Genomic DNA, 24,143 nt, shown 5'->3' on the forward strand with positions numbered 1-24,143 from the left:
AACAAAAAAAAATAATAATTGAACGTACCTTTTGTGAGTGTTTGTGAGTCACTCTGACACTGGGAGAGTTCTCTGCAGCCTCCGGAAGTCTGCAGACAGGGTGTTGCCCAAAAAATACTAACTACTGCAAACTAACACTGTGCACAAGGGGGACTGATTAATTGTGAAAGTGAAAGGAGAACCATTGATTTTCATTGTTTGAAATAGAGACTGCTCTTGTAGTATAGGAAATATAATTCCACTCAAAACTGCAGACCAGAGACCTAATATACCTTATGTATATATATATATATATATATATATATATATATATATATATATATATAAAACATTGAAAAAGGAAAACTGCTGTGAATCAAAAGGAGCAAAATTAAAAAGAAAAGGGTAATGTAGGTACTTAAAAATGTGAATAATTGATTAAAAAAATTAATGATATCAGGACTTTTCGGACTAAAAGCTCTTCAGCTGGATGAAATAAGCAGTGCTGACTATTTGATGCAGTAAACCCTGGTATTGACGCAAAACAGCAATCTGAAATGTATTAGAATATATAGTAACCCTGATATTGACGTGATACAACCATCTAACGTCTCTTTACAATATAGAGCGGACCCTTATGTTAATGTGATACAGCCATATAACATTTCTTACGTAGCAGATCGTGATATTGATGCAATACAGACATCTGATATTATAACATATAGTAGACCCAGTAGTGATGCGATACCGCCATCTGAAATTTCATAGAATATATAGTAGACCCTTATTGATGTGATACAGCAATCTTAGATGTCTTTGTATCAAATTGTTTGTATCAGTTGCAAATGACATTGCATTAAAATTATCATCTACCATTTAATTATTTGTATTTAACAATATGAAAAATATAGAAAAGGGTGTCAGAAACATGTTGATTTGTATCCACTCAAGGTCAGAGTGGCCAGTAATCCCAGCCGTGGCAAAGCCGCTCTTCCTCTTGTGAGGGGTATAGCAGCTTGTATCGCACAGCCCCCTTTACCATATATACTGTATATGAAATGGTTTGACTCTGTAACGCACACTTTGTTGACTTGATCAACCTGTACTCACAGCACATTTTTAGAGCATTTTATAGTAGCAGGGAATCCACCTGGATTGCATCAAGTCACCTACTTTGTGTAGAGGAGGTACCAGAGGTAGGAGTTTTAGAAAATCCAACTGTTTTATCCCAGCAGAATTCAGCATGGATCAAATCTACCACGGAGAACATTTAAGAAAAAATTGTCATTTAGATCAGAAGTTTTCAGTCTCTGATATCCAAAAACTGGATTATTATTAATATTTAATATATAGTTGTGTGCTTAAAGTAACAAAAAAAAAAAAAAAAAAAAAAAAATTGCATTTCAACGTGGTACACATCAATTCTGTATTTGTTTCAAATGTGCAGATTTGAAAGCAGCCTATGTTTTCATGTTCATACATGATATCAGGTACATTAGGTTTAAGAAATTATTTGCAAACCAAACTTTCAGACAGTCTTCCACTTTCATGGTAATTTCACTCAGAGAATGAAATTATCCGCGCCTCTTCAAGGCCTTCTTTCCTGTCAGTAACCAATCAGCTGCTTCCCCTATTGACCGACATGCCTTCACCAGTAACGTGACCCTGAAAGCACTGCGTTGGTGGACTGACCGAGGCAGTGAAGCAGATTTCCTGGATAGGAAGGCAAGCAAGCAGCAAGCTTCCTTTTACCAAGCGCAGCACTGCGCTGTATATAACATGTCTTTCTTTCAACGCTGCACATTTGAGATCTATAATAACTCATGGAAGTGCACCACAGGTAAGATGCATTACATTATTTTGTTTGCTCAACCTCTTTAAACAAAAAATAATAATAATTGAACGTACCTTTTGTCAGTGTTTGTGAGTCACTCTGACACTGGGAGAGTTCTCTGCAGCCTCCGGAAGTCTGCAGACAGGGTGTTGCACAAAGAAAACTAACTACTGCAAACTAACACTGTGCACAAGGGGGACTGATTAATTGTGAAAGTGAAAGGAGAACCATTGGTTTCATTATTTTAAATGCAGACTGTTCTTTTAGTACAAGAAATATAACTCCACTTAAAACTGCAGACCAGAGACCTAATTATATATATATATATATATATATATATATATATATATATATATATATATATATATATATATATATATATATATATATATATATATATACACTAGGGCTGTCAAACAATTAAAAAAAATATTTGCAAATGAATCTTGGTTTTAATCACATATTTAATTAATATAATTACTGCATCCATCTCATTCAATTTAGTTTTATTACTGAGTTGTATATTATTATTAGTATTATTATTATTATTATTATCCAGAAAACAACCCAGCATAAAAAATAAAATAAAATAAAATAAAAAACTGTTCTATTTCTGGATTAATATTGTTGCCTTTTCTTTATAGTTTAATATTTATTTACACAGACGTAAACAGAAAAAACTCCAGCATTTACTGTTAAATTGCTGCTAAAGCATAATGGAGTCAGTTTATTACTCACCTTAATGCATTTTAAATTATACTGTATATTTTCTTTTCATTGAGTAACGGTTATATCTTTAATAATAATTATATCTAGTGGACCACCATCATAAACCGCTTTACAGAGGTAGGCTGTGCACTGTGCATTATATGCAGAGTCACTTACAATAGGACATTGATTTAACATCTCATCCACAGGATGGAGCACAAGGAGGTTAAGTGACTTGCTCAGGGTCACACAGTGAGTCAGTCAGTGGCAGAGGTAGGATTTGAACCAGTGACCTTGGTTACAAGCCCTGGACTTTAACCACTGGACCACACTGCCTCCTTCGATATATATATAATTATTTTATATAAACTTTATATAAACATTATTTTATATAAACTTATATTTATATTATCATGCAATGTTGGCTCTGAGGATCAGCCTTGATTTGGCCGCCCCAGCGCATCGGCATGCACAACTTTTGAATGAATTTTGTTTATTTATTTATTTAAATGTTATATATTTATTGGAGTTAATTAGTTCATTCTTTTCTGTTGAGTCCCGCTGGCATAATCATGTTCAGTCTATTTATCCATTTACTTTCTTTTATTCTTCTATGTCGTATTGCCTAATTTTAGCTGTTCTACTACAAACTTTACATCATTTCTTTCACAAACTATTTGATTAGAAATCCTAGGGTACTCAGTATTTATAGATTTAAGTACAACAGTGTTTATTTAAGATGGATTTTGGATTGTGGGCAATGCTGGCAGGACCACAATATATAACACTATAAAACCCTGCAGAGTACAGCAGCTACCAAACAGGTTATCTATATTAAGTTGTAATCTAGTGCGCTGGCATTGCCTGGTGTGAGCTACAGAGACTTCTATTCAAAATCACAGTAACATTTCTGAAGTCCACTGATTGATATTTTAATACTACTGAAAATGACATACAAAAGGGTTTAGGTTTTGTTAATACAAATGCTTAGATTTTTTTAAAAATATGATTTGATGATATAACATTACAGTAAAATACCATTAGAAAATATACAGATGTTCCTCATAATGTACACCAGAAAAGAACATCCTAAGATGCTTATTATCAAACAATGAAATTATTATAATAATTATAATTTTCTTCTGAAAAAAAACAAAAAAACGCTGTCATTTCATTTGTGCAAATGCTCTAAACAACACACCAAATAAAATAAAATGTAAATGATCGATTACTTGAAAGTTAACAAACATAACAACTGGTGCCTCACACATTTGCCTTACTGTAATCCTGTGATAAGACACAGTACAGTTTGGATGAACAAATGTTACAAAGGCTCCCATTGATGCACAGCACTGCCCTACCTGCTGCTGAATGACAGATTCAGGTAAAGTCAGACTCATAGCTGAAGCAGCACTGAACAGCCTTTTTATTATGAACATCCAGGACCTCAGACAAAAGGAAGCACAGCTCTCGCTAGAGGACACATCTATAAAAACCTTGACCCTGTCTCATTACATCCACTCGGACACTTATTGTAGTGTCAACCTGAACAGGAATGTGGGACACTGTCTGTCTGTAGTTTTAATGAAACTGTGGAAGAATGTAGTAAACTAACCCAGACACCAAGAAGAAATTATATTGGAGTGTCAAACTGAACAGGATTGTGGGGCTCTGTCTGTCGGCTTCTAAAGGAAACTAAACTATTGAAGAATGTAAATGGCACCATGAAGGAATATATCAATCTAGTGTCAATCTGAACATGATTGTGAACTCCTTTACTAATATAATTACTAATCCACCTGCAATACATCTGTTATGCATCTTAAATACATTTGGAGGAATACAACGTTATCACTAATCTTAGTATATATTAACACACATATTAAAAATTGAAAGTAATATACATTACACTGCCCAGTCTGCACAGGGGCAGTGAAACTGGTCAGGCATAGTAACTGTTCATATTCCAGCCACAAGCCTTTCTCTCTCTTCTTTATTTTCAGTTTTTACAAAATGTATATTTTCATGAAGGTTTGACTGTGCTTAAAATGTGACTAACTTTCTTGGACTACCAAGCAACTCATTTATAAGGGAGATTAATGAAATATAAATATGTATACAACGAGCCTTGAGAGTTTTGGCACTGAATAACGCTTCTGTATTTAATGCTACAGAATGACCGGGAGACCGTTCTGTTTCAAATGACACCACATTGCCTAAACTGGAGTGGGGCTCGATGGATGGAAAGTGAGTCAGCTGTTTAGTTTAGATTTAAACACACGTTCCTCCCAGACACTGTACATAAACAGAATACCACACAAACCTACATGGAGTGCTGTGTTTTTATTCCCATCCTCCTCATTCGTGGAATTATTCTCTTTTATACAAACACTTTTAACCTTACAGGAACCGTGTGATTATTCCAGTTCTGGGGACTCTCTGTATAATTTGGCTTGTGTTCGAGGTGTGCTCTGGGGTTGGGCAGTGTTTTTCAGGCTGTGCTTTGGGGTTGCTTGCAGGTGGCGCATGCTATCCTCTGTCTTTCCCAGAGGTTCCTCAGTCGAGCACGCTGGCTGGATATCAGCTCCACGTGAGAATGGGGGAACCAGCCTCGCTCAGAGTCAGCCAGCCTGGTGCCTTCAACCCAGCCTGAAAAACAGGGGGAGAAGAACAATGAAAAGGGAACACTTGCAAATTTATGGCATTCATGCATGAAGGAACACAGTCCCCTGGTGGGCGAGTAAAAGGCTTTGAATTCATGCCTTATACATGTGATCAGCATCGTTTGTTACACAGAAACATGGAACGAACACGTGTAATTAAATCCACATGAATTATCAGGGCTGAATTACTTCAGAACCCAGAGGACGTGCATGAGATATACAGGTGTTATTCCTGTGGTATTTAGCGGGAATTCGTTAAGAATTTGCAGCCGTTGCTTTGTTACCAATGAAAGCAGCATTCGAAAACCTTAAACAATAGATGATGGTTTTCGAGAAAAAGAAGTGTGTGTTAGAACAGACATCCAATTCAAATCCCCAATGTTCATGGGCACCTGAAATTTGTGGGTTCCTCATTATTTCAGCAAGATGAGTTCAATCGGAAGCTCTGGGGTATCAAGTTTTTTCCAGGGACCCCCTCAAATATACCTGCCCCCTACAACACTCTGCCCCCTAGTGGAAGAAATACACCCGTAAGAAACGCTACGTGGAACAAATGTGGCATTTACATCCACTAAGGGGAAGAGTGCTGTAGGACATGAAATTGGCATGGTATGGTATACCTATACTGCTCTATAGCCAAGTGCAATGCTATAGAAAAGTGCTGCATCAAATGATTATTTTCTATCTACTGTCAATTGACATAAAGTCCATCATTAGTACAGGTCCAATACCAGACCTCACTACCTCTCCTCTGTTCGGGATGCACAGAGCTCTGGATTCCTCTCTTACCGTCACTGGTTTGCTGGTGCACCACAATCACGTCTGCCTTCTCCAGGTTCAGCTCGTCTGGTTGGTGTGGCACATAGGAACGCAGGCACAGCATCTGTGGCAGGTCTGGAGCAAACAAGACAGTAAGACAACAAGCGCTAAACATCAGAGCGGCGCAAACCCATTATTTTATTATTCAAATGGAGCTCGCCACAGAAATCGGGTGCTGACAATCAATGAGGGTCATGCTGTTGATGCAGCTAATGTGCCATTCCAAGTGAATGGAGTGAAACAACAGCTGCTTGGGTTTGTGAAGATTGCTGCTTTTCTCAGACTCTGTGGAAAACAGCAATGACCTTCGCCTGTGGAGAGCTTGTAGTAATCGGTTTGTGTAGCTCTATTAAATAAGAGCCTTTCCATGGGCTGTGGCTGTTGTTCTAAACAACTTTTTTAAAATGTTGTCATTTCAATTTTCATAAATGGATATTGTTATAAACTGTTCAAAGACTGTAGTCAGATAGATAGATATATCAGGGGTGGAAATAAGACTCCTATTGCATGGCAGTTTCACCCATTCCAGGTTTTACAATGAGCTTGATTAGCCCCAGTGTATAGGAAACAAGCTCAGGTGTGTCTTATTAAACTCATAACAAAACCAGGAATGGATCAAACTGCTATCCAATGGGATTCTAATTTCCATCCCTGTAGATAGATAGTTAGATAGATCACTGACCTTGACAAGCTGAAAAGTCGATCTTAGGAGTGGGTGAGAGTGCAGAAAGCCATCGCAGTTTTTCACTCCTGAAAGAAGTGAATCAGATTGAGTCAGTGGGGAGTGTTACAGATATAGTGATATAGATTCAAGTCCAAATCCTAAATCCTGAAACTGCTCATTTTCCAAAACTAGAACAGCAGTCAATGGTAGCAACATGAAGAACCCTTGACTTCACAGCAGTTTTCAGATACAGAAGCACATAAGAGTGTTGTGTCAATGTCCACAACACTTCAGTGAGGAAAAACACTCAACAGTTGCTTTTTGAGCAAATTCTAAATACATCTATATTTACATAGTAGATGCATGTCACTGCTGAGCATCAACATACAAATGAATGAAATAACTCACCATATACATATTTAAATATGGAAAGATGACTAGACAGACACTTTCCGATCATGCTTTGCTAGTGATTGCTTTGTGTTAAGAATGCTGCATCCCATGGGCATATGGTACAAAGGCAGTACGGTTCAATTGATGTCATGAATAGTTAGTTTGCTGAAGCCCCTCTGTGGTCTACAGTAACAGCACTCACTGTGTTTGGCTGCGCAGCATGAATGAAGTAGTGGCCCCCTCACTGTTCTCTAGCAGGTGCAGTCTGAAGAGATTCTTTTGAAGAGAGTACAGCTTGATCTGACAGTTCTCAACACGCACACGGGACACAGAGGTGTGATCAAACACTGTGAACCGACTGCCCCTGCAGAGATCAATATATATGGACGATCAGTCAGTATACACAGAGACAAGCAGTCAGAATACACAGAGACAAGCAGTCAGAATATGCACAGCCAGGCAGTCAATACACACAGACAGGCAGTCGGTACACATACTCTTTGGGGTGAGACAGCAGCAGGTAGTCGTTGAAGAGATGCAGGTAGATTTGTCGTTCACTGATCTTCCCTGGCAGCTCCAGCAGTTGAGAGAGCTCTCCTTCCTTCACGAGACGCCGAGACTGAGAGACCAGCGGGAAGATCTGAGAGACAGAGAGGGGTGGGATTGATATTAACCACAGTGTGATGCAAACCAAACGCAGACAGACACACACACAGAGACACAGACAGACAGTCACACAGACACACTCACACAGACTGGCAGTGAAAGGCCAGTAAGCTCACCCGACACTCAAACTCCACTTTTCCACTGAGAGAGACCAGCTCCTCAATACTCTTCATCTGCCTGATGCTGTTGTTGCTCTCCTGGATCAGCTGAGAAAGAGACCAGGGGTTAGAAACAGCCAGACAGACACATGATTACACCATGAATGAACGAATGAATGGAAGCTGCTCTACCTTGTCCAACGCTCTCAAAGCTCTCGTCGACTGGTCTTCCTCTTCAGAGCCAGGAGTGGTGTTCTTCAGAATGTTCTGAGAGAGAGAGAGAGAGAGAGAGAGAGAGAGAGAGAGAGAGAGAGAGAGAGAGAGAGAGAGAAGGAAAGAGGGGGAGAAGAGACAGAAAGAAGAGAGAGAGGGAGAAGAGAGAAGGCGAGAGAGAGTAGAAGGAAGGAGTGAGAGTGGGAGAAGCAAGAAGGACAGAGACAGAGAGGGAGAAGAGACAGAAAGGAGAGAGAGTATAGAAAAGAAAGAGGGAGGGAGAGTAAATGAGGGAGAGAGTGTTAATTAGTGAGATGTTCTTTACACCTGAAGTCAAGCTGCCAGTGTTCCTGCTAGCGCCTTCATCAGACACAGTAATGAGTTCAACAGTATCTGCTTCTCCTCACCCAAAGATTACAATGATTATAGAGCGCAACGATAATAGGCTTGCCCACTTCAATTCCTCATGAGGTGACTTTTCTGTTTGCTGGAATTGGGACAACATGGGATACAGCAAAGGTAACATGCACAGCAAATGCTATTCTCATGTGCTTTAAATTGTACCTGTTGAATTGATAGTAATTTAGAGACTAGGTGAAAAGGAGGTGGAACAAAATTATTTAGAAATATTAAAAGTCAAACATTTTCACTAGAAAAGTCAGACATTCAGACATTGAAAAAGACTTGTTTGTCATTGAATTGATTAGGGTTCTTTTAGTATTTCTAAACGTAGCACTAGTGGGTGTTTAACAGTTACAGGTGTAACAGGATTAGGTAAATTGCTGTGGTACTGCCTGGTCTCACCTCATAGGGACTGTCCTTAAACAAATCAAGCAAATGCCGTATTCACAGGTACACTACCTGCACCAGCAGTTTGAGTCGGGTGATCCTCTGGAATGGCAGGACCAGAAATGACCTCAGAGGAAGTCTCTGACACACCGTGTTCTTTTCCAGCTTCTCTACGATTTGCTGAAACTGATGATTTGTTTCCCTGCAGAAAGAAACATGTAGAATAGTATTTAACAAGGTCTCTACACAATGAAACAATAAACAACCAACAACAAACCCAGACTGTGACTCCTACAAAACAAGCATCAGAACCAAACTGTGACCCCTACAAAACCAGCATCAGAACCAAACTGTGACTCCTACAAAACAAGCATCAGAACCAAACTGTGACCCCTACAAAACCAGCATCAGAACCAAACTGTGACTCCTACAAAACCAGCAACAAAAACAAACTGTGACTTCTACAAAATCAGCATCAGAACCAAACTGTGACTCCTACAAAACCAGCATCAAAACCAAACTGTGACTCCTACAAAACCAGCAACAAAAACAAACTGTGACTCCTACAAAACCAGCATCAGAACCAAACTGTGACTCCTACAAAACAAGCATCAGAACCAAACTGTGACTCCTACAAAACAAGCATCAGAACCAAACTGTGACCCCTACAAAACCAGCATCAGAACCAAACTGTGACTCCTACAAAACCAGCAACAAAAACAAACTGTGACTCCTACAAAACCAGCATCAGAACCAAACTGTGACTCCTACAAAACAAGCATCAGAACCAAACTGTGACCCCTACAAAACCAGCATCAGAACCAAACTGTGACTCCTACAAAACCAGCAACAAAAACAAACTGTGACTCCTACAAAATCAGCATCAGAACCAAACTGTGACTCCTACAAAACCAGGATCAGAACCAAACTGTGACCCCTACAAAACCAGGATCAGAACCAAACTGTGACCCCTACAAAACCAGCATCAGAACCAAACTGTGACCCCTACAAAACCAGCATCAGAACCAAACTGTGACTCCTACAAAACCAGCAACAAAAACAAACTGTGACTCTGTGGCAATGTGCCCCGCCCCTGTGTGCATATTATGTGTTGTATGATGCGTGCGTGTGTAAATGTTGGTGTATAGTCATTGGTACATGGGATATAAACGGGTCTGTGTTTCACGTGTATTTAAAAATGTAGATTTGTATTTAGGCACGAGGAGGGCACAAATCACTTCACGTGCTGGTTAAATGTAATATGTGAGCACGGGGTTGCACAGAATTAATTCACGTGCTGGGATTCAAGTGAATAATTAATTAGTAATCGAATCCCAGCACAACAGTATATATAGATGCACGTTTCTTTCACTCAGGATTGGGTGTTCGGTGAGTGGAGAACGGGAGAGAGAGAAGGAGTAACTAAAAGTGAAAGAAAGCGTAAATATAAGTGTTTTCACTCACTGTGTTTGTTTGTCTGTCTGTTTAAGTGTAGTACGTTTTGTTTGTCTTTTTATTTTGGCGTATTGAGCTGTGTCCCGTGTTTTGTGTTAAAACCTTTTATTTTCTGTGCTGTTTATTAAATGCTGAGCGAAACCATTCGCTCAGCTCCACCAAACCACACCTCTCTGTCTGTTTATTTCCTGCTTCTAGTCTGACGTCACCCACTCCGGCCGTCTTTGTGACAGACTCCTACAAAACCAGCATCAGAACCAAACTGTGACTCCTACAAAACCAGCATCATACCCAAACTGTGACTCCTACAAAACCAGCAACAAAACCAAACTGTGACTCCAACAAAACCAGGATCATACCCAAACTGTGACCCCTACAAAACCAGGAACAAAACTAAACTGTGACTCCTACAAAACCAGGATCATACCCAAACTGTGACTCCAACAAAACCAGGATCATACCCAAACTGTGACTCCTACAAAACCAGGATCAAACCCAAACTGTGACTCCTACAAAACCAGGATCATACCCAAACTGTGACTCCTACAAAACCAGGAACAAAACCAAACTGTGACTCCTACAAAACCAGGATCATACCCAAACTGTGACTCCTACAAAACCAGGATCAAACCCAAACTGTGACTCCTACAAAACCAGGATCATACCCAAACTTTGACCCCTACAAAACCAGGAACAAAACCAAACTGTGACTCCTAAAAAACCAGGATCAACCCCAAACTGTGACTCCTACAAAACCAGGATCATACCCAAACTTTGACCCCTACAAAACCAGGAACAAAACTAAACTGTGACTCCTACAAAACCAGGATCAACCCCAAACTGTGACTCCTACAAAACCAGGATCATACCCAAACTTTTCCCCCTACAAAACCAGGAACAAAACTAAACTGTGACTCCTACAAAACCAGGATCACACCCAAACTGTGACTCCTACAAAACCAGGATCACACCCAAACTGTGACTCCTACAAAACCAGGATCAACCCCAAACTGTGACTCCTACAAAACCAGGATCATACCCAAACTATGACCCCTACAAAACCAGGAACAAAACCAAACTGTGACTCCTAAAAAACCAGGATCAACCCCAAACTGTGACTCCTACAAAACCAGCATCAGAACCAAACTGTGACTCCAACAAAACCAGCATCAGAACCAAACTGATTTCACTAAAGAATTTGTAGCTTCAAATTACACTTGAAAGTGACAAAGTTGACAAAGTGTTCAGGGAATGTTTAAATATGCAGCAACATCTTTATTATTCTTGTATAGTGGTGCATCACTTTCAACACCTCCACTTTTTTTCTGCAAGGTATTGATACATGAGCACTATGTGTCTATAAAACTCGAAATGCATCACAGGATTAGTAGTCCCAAAACAGCATTAAAACACAGTACATTGGTGCGAATCTAGATGCAAGTTAATACATCTGCCAAGAATGTACTGTATTGTAAGATGCTTTGACTATGAGTTCAGGAACTGTGGAACAAGACTGTGTATGGTCTACATTTGACTACTAAAGTAAATGTGCTCTGTGCTTGTCCAAGCAATCCGTGTCTAAACTCTGTATACTGCCTTCCAGACTGGATTAATATCCAACCAGCCTGCCCTGATTTACAAATTCCTGTGATTTATAATTTAGGCTAGATGAGTCAAAGTGCCATCTAGTGAACAGCAGTGCACTGTGTGGAGACTTGTTTCCAGGGTGGTGTGTAGGGCAGGGTTGGTTTGCTAGCCCTCTCAATACTCACATGAGTCTCTGGAATATCTTCTCTTGATAGGACTGGTTAGTCAGGTAGGGAACGTATACGCGCTGGAAACTGGTGCAGTGCTTCAGCACAATGTCACAGACATCGAACAGCAGGATCTCACTCTCCACTCTCTCCTCCAGATCAGCAAGGAAACTGAAGAAACGAGACACAGCGTCACGCAGGCACACACACAGACTGACAGACAGAATACAGGTAGGCAGACAGACAACAGACAGACAGACAGACAGACACAGAGACAGATCGACGGACAGAGAGAATACAGGCAGACAGACTGACAAACAAGTAGTAAGCAGACACAGACAGACAAAGGAATACAGGCAGAAAGGCAGACAGACAGACTGATAGACAGAGGAATGCAGGCAGACAGATAGACAAGCAGGAAGATAGACAGAATTACTAATACAGACAGACAGAGGAACCCAGGCAGACAGGCAGGCAGGCAGACAGGCAGGCAGGCAGACAGGATGAGTGATACAGACAGACAGAATAATCCAGGCAGGCAGGCATGCAGGCAGGCAGACAGACAGAGACAGACAGGCAGGCAGAGAGACCTCCGGAATGCCCTCTGAACTCAGTTTACCTGCGGCTGACCTCCCTGACCTCAGCAAGCCTTGAGAAGAGCCAAGTCTTCTCCTGTAAGCTCAGCAGCGCCCCCAGCTGGCGGGACTTCTGGAAGTGATCAACAGCAATGTCCAGACTGCGCAGGTACGAGGCCTCCGAGGTGACCAGCTCAAACTTCACCTGCGGGACCACACACAAATACAACTACAGTCTTAGAAAACAATCTTGTCAGACATGGCTGTGCTGTGGGACACTGTCTTCCAGCTTTAAAAATGACTTGAAGTTGAGGCCTCTTCCTGGTGTCAGCAGTGTTGCTTGGGGTGCCATGGGTTCGATCAGGATCAGCAGGGGAATCATATGTAGCTTCATACTGTTGTCATTCTCTATGCTCTCAGCTCCCCCCTCAAACACACAGTTTAAAAACTACACCTCCCACAAACCCATGGTGCAGATAACCCCTTGCTATCAATAACCTCTCTGCTGAACAGCACTCTGGTAGCTGTAGTTCTCTCACTATCTGTCTCTGTTTCTCCTTTTGTAGATTCCTGCTGCCCCTGAGTCTCTGCTCTCCCGCTAATACAGTTTAAAAACTACACCACCCACAATCCCATGTTACAGACCCCATGATCGCGATACCCTCTGAACAGCACTCTGGGAGCTGTAGTTTTCGCTCTCTCACCTCCTGCAGCTTCCTGCTCTTGTCACTGAGTTGCTGCAGCACTCTGCTCTCCCTCACCCCCGGCAGCTCCTGCCACAGCAAGTGAGTGGAGTTCAGGGAGAGGGAGAAGCGCTGGGTTGTGGAGGGGGGCAGAGGGAGGGTCTGGGACTGTTTTCGGAGGACAGGGGGGCTGCTGTCCTCGGTGAGAGTGTCTGAGCGAGCATGTCGAAGGATCTCTCTGTCCAGAGCGACTGCACTGTACTCCTGGTAGAGCTGAGAGTCTGAGAGAGAGACAGCGAGAGAAGAGAGGGTTGTTTAATTTACATGTTCATCAATTCATTGGATTCCAAAATCCAACAAACAAATGTCAGTGCTCCAGATGATAGGAAAATTCACTTCCAATCTGTTTTTAAAAGTGAATTGCCATTGATTGGTACTCAGCTGTGGATGTGAGTGGAGTACCGCTTTTCTTGTTTTGAAATCAACACATTAAATTAATGGATTTATTTAACAGCTATCGATAAATACTTCTTAAAAGCAATCGAGTAAAGCAAGTACGAGTATCACCCCTAATTTTATTAGAATTATAATCGCTAAGCCAGAAAAAGAGAATGTGAGAGGGAGGCACTTCATAAAGTAATTGAAATAAAAGTTAGCTTCAGACTCTGATTTCACACTCACAAGCTTGAACACTGTAGTCCCTTAGCTTCATCACGTCTTCTACATTAATGCTCCTAAAAAAGAAAATTACATTTTTTGTACTGAACAATGTTACTCTCAGGGGGGGTTACAGCTTCAGAAATCTTTGAGAACCGCTGCCTTACTTAATAAATTTAGCCGAACTCTTTCCCACATAGCTTTCATCGTCCTCTGAAAAATAAGATAAAAAAGAGGTTAGCAGTCTTTCTTCATCTCTCCCTCCTCCTTTCCCCTCTTCCCCCTCTCCTTTCCTTTCTTTCCTCTACTCTCTTCTCTCTGCCCTCTCCATCCTGCCCTCCCTCTTTGCCCCCTCCCCTTTTCTCCACTCTCCCTTCTCACTCCCCTCTCCTCTCCTCTCCCACCCTTCCTCTTCCTTTTCTCTCTCCTCCCACCTCCCTTTCCTCTTTCCCCTTTCTCTCCTCTCCTCTCCCCTCACCTGGTATGCTGGATCTTGATTTATCAACCCTCCTGATTCCTCTCCTCTTGGCCCTGGCCTTGGTTCCCAGTTCTTTAAAGCTCTCTGCCTCTTCTTGCCTCAGTCCCAGTTTGGATCCCTCGTTCGTGGGACTGGGAGTACTGGTTTTGCCCGCCCAGCTGATGGCTTTGCTCAGGAGTGTTCTGGGGGAACCTGATCCTTGCTGAGGGGTTGTGGGGCTGTGAGGGGTTTGGGGAGCCCCTTCACCATGTTTGTCTATAAAACACATAGAAATGCACTTAAAGTGATTGTATCTAAATAAATGCATACACGTTTTAATGCCATGTACATCCATTTACTATATAGGTATAGTTTTGATAGAAATCTATGTTTTAGCAAACACATATTTTCATTTTAAAACACTTGGTCCCAAACTTGGTTAAATCTCTGTTTGCCTTGCATTCAGATTGTCTTGCACTTTCTTAGTCATCTGAAGAGTGAAATGGTCCTCACCCCTGCAGGCAGGGCCTTCATTCCTATCAGTAACCAACCAGCTGCTTCCCCTAATGACTGACACTCTTTACAGCCAGTAAGGTGCTAAAATACCCAAGAGAAATGACCCCCAAAGTGACGCAGTAACACAGTCCCTGGCAGGCAAAGCATGGAAACTGAGCACTTTCTTTAACGTAGTGTAGCACCACATGTCGTGTTTTAAATATACAAATCCATGTTTGCTATGACAGGTTTCTTTCAACACTGTACCTTTGAAACATAGTGAATGGAAGAGCACAACAGATTTATGAAATTATATTGTTAAAGCCAAACCTTATATAGACTGCCAGTCAAACCCCACCTAACATTAGTAAGTTTGAATGGACTCACCCAGAGGTCCTAGTTCAAATTAAGCTTTGCGTAAAGTACAATGTTACCTTGATCTTTATGGCTAAGTCCACCAGCATCCCACAATCCCTTGTCAGCAGGACCAATGGCAGTCTTCCCATCTTTAAGAACTCTATAGCTTAACTCACCACCGTCACTGTGTCCCTTGTTAGCAGAGTCAGAACCGTCATTTTGGGAAGGAAATCCATTGTTGCCATTTCTCTGAATTGTCTGACCTATTCCACCATTGGCACACCTTAGCTCACTTGAGTCCTCTTGAGAAGGACTTGCAATACTCCCCCTTTGCATTTTGCTAGGTTCTCCAGCTTCCCACAATCCCTCAGTAGCACCACTGTGATGTTTGCCCTGTTGGGTGACTTCAGGTTCAAGGTCAAAAACTGCCTCTGGTTTTGAAGTGTTGAGCTCAGAAATCTCTGTAGGAATTTCAGTCAAATCCTCCATTCCTATGTCTGTCACAGTCCCATAATTCCTGGGGTCTGAGGTGGACTGCCACTCTGGGATTATATTCTCCTCTATTGCATTCTGCCTCTGTAGTCCTGATTGCGAGGAAAGGGGACAGGCATCTTTCTGGCCACCCGAATGCTCTGGGTTGGTATTCGATGACTGACTGGCATCTCCTTGTACAAAAACAAGAAGATGATTAAATAATGACATTTCTAACCTTCACCAGAGCCCCTAGTATATGTACCTTGAAGAGATCTGCCTGGTGTTATGTCTAACTCTTAAAATGATAACACCAGTAAATATATACATATAATGTGTCCAACAACTCAGGCATCATAGGTACACTCTCTCTGTTTCTTTCAAGTTCGAAATGTCTTTAAGCAAAGATAAATTAATTCAGATCATTTGGATGTAAACATATGCATGGAAAATAAGGGTCATCGTTCACCCATACTCGTAACTGCCTTTAAGTAGTATTTATCAGCAGGTACTAAATACATCCATTCATCAATTTCAAAAAACAAGAAAAGCTGGCCTTCCCTCACCTTTAAAACTGAGTACCAATCAATGGCAATTAACTTGTTTACTGCCATACTGCTGTACCGCAGCCGTATTACCTAAAGACGAGGGAAGAGCAGCTGTTCCTGTTTTGAAATCAATAATGAATAGATTGACTTCATATATGCAGAGTAGGAGTATCAGCACACCCCTAGTATATGATACTGCCTGTGATGCCTGACCAACAGGACACCTTGTAGACATAGTGAGTCATGTTGCTACAAAACAATGCTTAAAAGCTACCAAAACCACTAATGATTTGATTAAAACATAGGATTTTATTATCTTGACTGCAATAGATCTACATCCTGCCTTTAAAAATGCTCTGACTGAAGTTGCTAGAAGTATGACAATAATATATATTATTTAATATCAAGTTAGCTGCTCTGAATAAAAGATAATCATCCGATTTTCAAATGCAAAAGTTTTACTGTACCATAACCGCAGGACATGTGCATATTTATGCAACATAGTTACTTATACATTTTGAAAACATAGATTTTAGGCAGACATGATTTACAAACCCTACTGGATTCTAGAATAGACATGTTTCGGTATCACAGCATTCATTTCAATAGGGATTTGGTCGGGACCCAAAAATGATGTTGAATTACACAGGGTTTTAGAGGGGCTGAATTAGACAGTTTTTAATCAGTGGCAATCTCCAATTTTTCAGAGAAAGTTCTCCTTGAAAAAAGATTCGTAACCAAATCAACTCACATTTTTTTTTTTATTTTAGTGTAAAATAAAATTCGAAATAATTAGATGTTGTAAAGGTATTTGTATTTATCAATGTATATTTATAAGCAATATTGTGCAAATCCAGCTATCCTCCTAACTGCAGTGCTAACCAAGGAATATTCATGTTTTGGGATTGCTGACTAATGATTGGTCAGCTGTCAGAGTTTTGACTTTCCCTTTGGTTGCTAAAGCAGGCCCTTCAAGTGAGGCAGAAAATACCCTGGGAGATTTATGGCCCGCCTGTGCTCACTCTTGATTGGTCGCCTGTCTAAAAAAAAAAAGGACATTCTTCGACTCGCCTATTGGTTAAACTCACTCAAGACCTTCAACTGAAATGGAGAATACCCTCAACTGTTTTTTTTCTAGCGTCTGGTCATTGTCTTAGACTTATGCAGGGGAAATGCAGATCTCTTATTGGCTGATCACATCCCCTTCAGGAAACCCCTAGACTCTTAAAAAACCTCTAGTAAACCCTGTAAATCATCTTGGATAAAGGCATCAGACAAATGAACAAATAATAATTAGAGTAGTATGTTTCATAGTATAAGCAAGCACACTATACGCAAGCGAGTGAGGCAACGTAATGTCATTTGACAGACGGTTTACTTGGCACTGTCTGGTCAGCAGAGAATACCTTGAAGGTCCTGACGGCACTTTGTTCCTTTCACACTTACTCTCACTGTGTATCTCCTCCAGCCTCTTATCCATTTCCTCTTTGTCCTCAGTAGGGGTCGCTTTTTCTGTCTCTGTCTCAGATACCAGCTTTTGCTGTCCAATCCCACAGTAGACATTTGTTTTGGCTGTCTCATACTCACTCGCGTCTAGAGACTTCTGCCTGTCCTGCAATTCCTCTTTGTCAACACTAGATGCCGCTGTCACTTTCTGTGTTTCCTCCTGAGGCTGTGAGTCAGGCATCCTTTGACCGATCACATAGTAAACCTGGACTTTGGGTCTTCTTATTTTAACTGCAATGCCTGTATTGGCCTCAGCCACGCCTGTCAGCGATTCAGCAGCTTGGGGGCCACTATGGGCATCTTTGGTGCTGCTTGAAAGTCTTGAATCATTTTGTACGTCTTTTTCATCTATTTTGGATTCTTCCTTCCTCATCTCAGTTTCTTTGGCACTGTTTAAGGATTGGGAACTAAATGGAGCGATCAAATCACGTTCGTCGTTGGAGCCTTTTAAATCGGGGAGGCTCCTAGATTTTCCCAATGGAATTTCTTCGCGGGATCTCTTTTGATCTTTGAAAGGGAAAGAGAAATTCAAGTGCTCTGAAATGTCTCTGGGAGTGTTATGATCGTAGTCTCTGGAGTAGCTATAGATGCCTGAATCTTTTTTGAGAGCTACCTCATCGGACGACTTGTCCATGTCTAGTTCCCTTTTAGTGTGCCCCTCCTCTTGAGACAGTAGATTTCCCTGCTCAGCAAAAAAATGCCTTAATTGTCCATCTGTAAAGGACAGGTCTTCATCTGTAAAGACAGAAGAGTTGCTTGGACTGTGGCCTTCAGGAGTTTGTCCAAACTGCTGTCTAATCTGACATCCATCTTCTCCAAAGAAAAAAGAATCTTCGATTAACGAAGATCTTTTTCTCCCCTTCTCCTTCAATTTTGTGTTGGATGCAGAAAAGCATTCTCTTTTTCTGAGCAAAGTGTCCTTACTGTCACACCTATTAAGAGAATCAGTGTTGTCTTCTCCCTCAGAGCTCCTATCCTCACTTGCTGCTGATTTGGTAGCAGACATTTCACTTTGACAAACCTCTGTATAAGGATCTTCACTTGTTCTTACAAATTCATCTCCTGTTATTTTAGATAGTAGACCGTCTTGCTTTATTGAAAGCTTCTCCTCACTAAAGCCCCTGTCATCCTTTTCTAGTTGCCCAGTAGCACAAATCTCACTTGTACCAACATCTGCATTTTTTGTGTCCCTGTATGTGTCTCGTGTTCTTCTTGATGAGACTGATTGTCCAGGCTTGGCTTTTATTAAAAGCTCATCCTCGTTTGAACAAGGTAAAGATGACTTACTCTGGAAAGACTTCTGTTCACAATGTCCACTGCAGGGAGAAGACAGAGGACCACAAGCAGAGTCAAACTCCTGGCCATTGACTTCCTGTTGAGGGGCATACATGGATCCAGTGCTTTCTGCATCATCTTTGGAATACATCATCCTTCCACTTTCTTCTTTAGAGTCTGTCCTTAAATTTGCTGTTTCTATAGATGTATCAGAAGCTGGTTCTTGATCCTTGCATTCGCTGTCCAGTTCGTCACACACTGTCTCTGTAGATTGTTTCTCCCTCCTCTCCTGGTCAACTGATCTTCTGCCCTGCTTTTTGTGGGGACTCCTCATTGATACTGTGTCTTTTGATTCTGGAGATGTTGCAATAGAAAAAAGCACCTCCTCTCCTGTTTGTGACTGTGGGGAGACCTCTCCGGCACATACTGCCACAGAAGGGAAATCAAAACTTTGAAAGTCTTCCTCGTCCTCTAAGCTGCATTGCAGTTGTTCTTTGTGACAGTTTGGTTCTGTTGTGTGTTTATCAGATAAACCATCCTCCTCTACAGCGAGGCTGGTCTCCAAATCGCTGTCTGGTTTTGAATGTCTAGCTCCATCAGGATCAGTGTCACTCACTTGGTCTGCAGAAGAACACGGTTTTCCTCCCTCTCCACTTTCTAGGGAACTTGTAAGAGTTGATTCTCTTTCATGATAGTTTTGCAAACTGACATCCTTCAATCTTCCACTGTCGTCTTCAGACAATGACTTCCCCCTCCATTCTGTCGCAGTTTCATCTGATCCTTCTACAGTCAGTAAGGAATCAGATTGATTTCTTCTGGCTTCATTTTGCTCATCTGTCTTTCCAATTTCAGGAATTTCGGTATTGTTGATTTGTTTCAAACAGGGTTCTCCAGTTTTTGGATCCAGGTGCATTCTGCTTTCCTCCTCTATAACCTGAGAAGACTTTGGTTCTGCCGGTGGATTTCCATGAGAAATTAGATGTGGTCTTTCATTAACAGACAGGGTTTCATTTTCTGCAAGAATCCTTAAAAAAGAACATTCTTTATTTTCATCAGCAGTAGAAGAAATACTGTCTTTGATTCCGGGACTGATCTGCAAACTCAAATCAGTCTCTGTACTGTTACGCATTGTGTGTTGTTTTTGAACTCCGGAAATACTTTCATCTGTTTGATAAACCCTTAGACTCATGTTACTACCTTGTCCATCAAGTGAACACAAGCTCAATTCTTTCTCTGTGGGGTCTTTTTCAGAATTTACTGAAGACCTGCTTTGTTCTTTTTTGTCCCCGGGATCATTTTCCTTGTCCGATATTGCACAGGACTGATTTATAACTAAATAACTGAAGCTCTCTTCTCTCCCTGATGTTTTTAAGAGATCTCCGATTTCTCCTGATATCTCTGTATACCTCCTTTCTGTATCCTCCATGTCTCTTTTTAAATCGCCTGGTGAAGTAGATTCTGCCCAGGTTGTGTCTGCACTTTCTTGAAGTCCCGAACTCAAAGCTGAGGATGGTGTGGTTTCTTTGAAGGCAGGGTTTAGATCTCCTGGCTCCTCCTCCTTGTCTGTTGATCTGACCCCTGAAGTCACCCCTTGACCAATAGGACTTTGCGTGACTTCATCTGCCCTCTCGTTACTGGCTGGATGGAGCCTGTTCTGTTCGTTAGGCTCCATATCAACATGCTGTGTTGTTGCCTGAAATAAAACAGACAAATAAATTACAAACCGTTTTACATGATAATAGATACCCAATATAAAGAAAAAAGAAAATATATAAGAACATAAGAAAAAATTGGGAATGAGAATATGGTGTTTGGCTCATCAAGACCGGCCCCTTCTTAGCTCCCCATTTGCCCCTATAAGGGGATTTAATTTAATAGGATAGAATCAAATTGTGTTTTAGATGCGTCACCTGATTGACTATTTCATGCATTTAAAACTTGGTGTAAAATTGCTTCCTACCTTTTGTCCTATAACTACTTTTACTCAGGCTCCATTTATGGCCTCTTGTTCTGCTCTCTCTGCTAAATTTGAAGTAGTGTCTTGGGTTAACTTTTTCTACACCATTCAGGATTTTATAAACTTCAATTAAGTCCACTCTGTCACGGCTGCATGCTCCTCCTGTCTCTCTCTCCCCCCTCGCTCTCTTTTCTTTCCTTTCCCCTCTCTCTTCCTAAACCTTTATTTCTCTCTCACTCTCTCCCCCACTCTACCCCCACTTTCTTTCTGTCCCCTGCTTCCTCCCCTTTTCTCCCTCTCACTGCCCAAATCTCTCTCCATCTCCCCCTCTCTAACCCACTCCCTACTCTCTATAACCCTCTCCTCTTTGTTACTTTATAATATACTTTTTGTGTGTTTATGGAGTAATACCCTAATATTTATAGTCTAAATAACTGCAAATTGTCTGTATCACCATTAATCATAATTGAATAAGCAGTTCTCTTGATATAAGATAACACATCTGTTAATACAATCATTTTAATTATATATACAGTATATATACATTTATTTAAATTGTAAAATCCCTGTACATTTTTACATGTATGGTCAATATATTAATACAATTTACTAATGCATTTAAAATACACTTGCATTTACAAGACTCTAATACCTGCTGCACAGGGAGAGTGAACCTACAGTGTGGAATCTACAGTGTGGGGGTGTCAGGTGCAACTTGCAACATTTGCTCATTAGTGCTTTCCTTTCAAGGCAGTACTACAACTTTATTGTATTATCTAAAGCCCTTTCACACTGGCATGCTCTACCTGGATCAGAACCTACCTGGGCAGGACACGGTGTCATGCGGGTTGGGTACAAGATTTCACACTGCTTTTTATAAAGCAGGGTTGACCATGGGTGATAGAGGCAATTGCACAATACGTGTATCAATGCCCCAGAAGCAGCTTGTTACCTGACGCTTCCATCCAAGCTTCTCTAGATTGAACTGTCGACCCAAATGTTGATTAGAGCAAATGTTTCTTCATCCCTGCTGAAATCTGGCTAACCCGGGTCCGACCCAGGTACGTGGTTTCACACTACGCAGGATTGTGACCCTGTCAGCCAGGACCCGGGTAAGAGTGCCAGTGTGAAAGGGGCTTTAGTTGCAAGTAAGTTGATTAATGAACAGCCATATCATACTTTTTCTTCAACCAACTAAAATAAAATAGCACTCAGTAAGTTACCTTTGTTAGTCTGAAAGTAAATATATGTTTATTAAACATTATGAAACATTTGCAGTAAATAGCATTATGTTAATACTTTGTATTACTTGTAATTGTCTTTCAATATAATTTCATATCACCAGCAAACAGGTGTGATTAATCGATTAATCGTTTGTAGATCAATGATGATTTATCGATCAATAGAAAATGTCAAGATTAAAACCCCTATTAAATATATTACAAATTTATCTTCAATATTGTTTAAATATTTGGTTTTACAGTATATTCAATATATTTTAATAATCCAGAACTATTCAACGCTCAGTAGACTACATTTAGAAATAATAAAGCCAACCTAATAACTTAAATGACAAACCTTTCGGCTTTTTCAATGTCTTCAATGCAGCTTAAGAGTTCTGGCCAAAACGTTTGTCATTTAATGTATTTAGTTTCTTTTAGTATTTCTAAATACATTTAAGTAATGAGACCCCCAAGATCTGAGGATATAAACAGACACCTGTCTGTTTGTCTTAACATACATGCGTTTGTCTGTCTGTCACATTTACATTTTTACATCTGGAGAATTGCTTATGAAATTGTGATGGAACTTGATAAGGGAATTCTTCGGAATACCACAGTAAATTTGCATGCTCATTTTGCATAATTATGCTATGTATTTACCATAATTTGCCATGTTTTAAAATCTGACTTACCATGCTTCTATGAGCTTTACAATGCTTATCTCTGCTTTACCATGTTTTCACTATGCTTTATTACACTTTGCTGTGCTTTTACTACGGCAACTTTTATAAGGGTTAGTTTACCATGGTTTATTTTTTAATATGCTTTACCATACCTCTCTGGACTTTACAATTCTTACCTCAGCTGATGCACTATCCTGGCACCATCACACTACTATTATGTCATAGTAGATACAAATGGTCTTAATCTTAAATTGTTACTTCTTATCTTATATTGTATTCTAGTAGTATTTGCACTTACTGTAAACTACACTGTACTTAAATATTGTTCTTGCACTGTAACCTTGTATTGGCCTTGCATTGGCCTGTCGCCTTGGATAAAGGTGCCTGCCAAATAAACTAATTAAAAAAATGCTTTACCGTATTTATTACACTTTGCTATACTTTTACTATGGGAACATTTATAAGGGTTACTTTACCATGTTTTTTTTTTTTCAATAGGCTTTATCTTTACCTATCTGTCTCTCTGAGCTTTACAATGCTTGCCTATTCTTACCTATGCTTTCACTGTGCTTTTTTTACACTTTCTGTAAGGGATATATGACTGTCTGTCTTTATAGAACACATTTTTTTTTTAAAATATATCCATAGAACCACTTATAATGAATTATGATTAATCTTGTAAACACATTCTTTAGCACATGTTTTGATAGTATGAGAATCTGGGGGTGGAAAGAAGTGTCTGTCATTCTATCAGCTGAATGTCTGTCCATAAGAGTCTTCCTTCCCCTTCTCTCAACCCATATCTCCCTACAAACAATTCAATTGCTCATCAAAACACTTCATTAATGATTACACAGGCAAAGGCCCAAACAAGCAAAGGCCAACTCCAGAAAAAAAAGTGCTTACCTGAGATTTGCGTCCAACCCTGTCTCGCTCTGTGTTTCAGAAAATGTCCTCTGTTTTAAATTATTTTACCAAGTGCAGAATATATTCAAATATTCTGGAGTGTGTTATCTTGAGCTATTGATGATGAAAACTTAGCATTGCTGTGTGTTTAAGGAGGCCTGTGAGTGTTTCTCCCCTCTCTCTCTCGCTCTCACTCTCGCTCTCTCTCTCTCACCTACATTCTTTAGGCCAGGTGCTTACAGGAAGCCAGGCTTCTGATTGGCTGCTGCTCAGAATGCTATGGAATTGCAGGCAATGAGTCAGAAGCAGGTCATA

General features: G+C 40.5%; 1 protein-coding gene across 3 annotated transcripts; it reads right to left on the bottom strand.

The window, feature by feature from the left end:
* Window positions 1–2,301: 2,301 nt before the first annotated feature.
* LOC117425173 (uncharacterized) lies at window positions 2,302–24,031 on the bottom strand. 3 transcript variants are annotated; one of them, XM_034041905.3, is made up of 17 exons: window positions 23,829–24,031; window positions 17,725–20,752; window positions 15,337–15,924; window positions 14,429–14,683; window positions 14,118–14,163; window positions 13,975–14,027; window positions 13,315–13,574; window positions 12,655–12,815; window positions 12,054–12,206; window positions 8,899–9,028; window positions 8,017–8,091; window positions 7,843–7,932; window positions 7,558–7,700; window positions 7,263–7,424; window positions 6,686–6,753; window positions 5,974–6,078; window positions 2,304–5,170 (listed from the first exon to the last, which is right to left on the bottom strand). In XM_034041905.3, the coding sequence occupies exons 2-17, from the start codon at window positions 20,729–20,731 to the stop codon at window positions 5,013–5,015; spliced, it is 5,454 nt and encodes a 1,817-aa protein (XP_033897796.2). In that variant the 5' UTR covers window positions 20,732–20,752; window positions 23,829–24,031; the 3' UTR covers window positions 2,304–5,012. The 3 variants fall into 3 exon arrangements, with proteins under 3 accessions (XP_058849545.1, XP_033897796.2, XP_033897797.2); XM_034041906.3 differs by having other exon boundaries at window positions 2,305–5,170; window positions 15,436–15,924; XM_058993562.1 differs by lacking the exon at window positions 7,263–7,424 and having other exon boundaries at window positions 2,302–5,170.
* Window positions 24,032–24,143: the final 112 nt, after the last annotated feature.

Source organism: Acipenser ruthenus, chromosome 20, assembly GCF_902713425.1.
Source record: "Acipenser ruthenus chromosome 20, fAciRut3.2 maternal haplotype, whole genome shotgun sequence".
Taxonomy (NCBI): Eukaryota; Metazoa; Chordata; class Actinopteri; order Acipenseriformes; family Acipenseridae; genus Acipenser; species Acipenser ruthenus.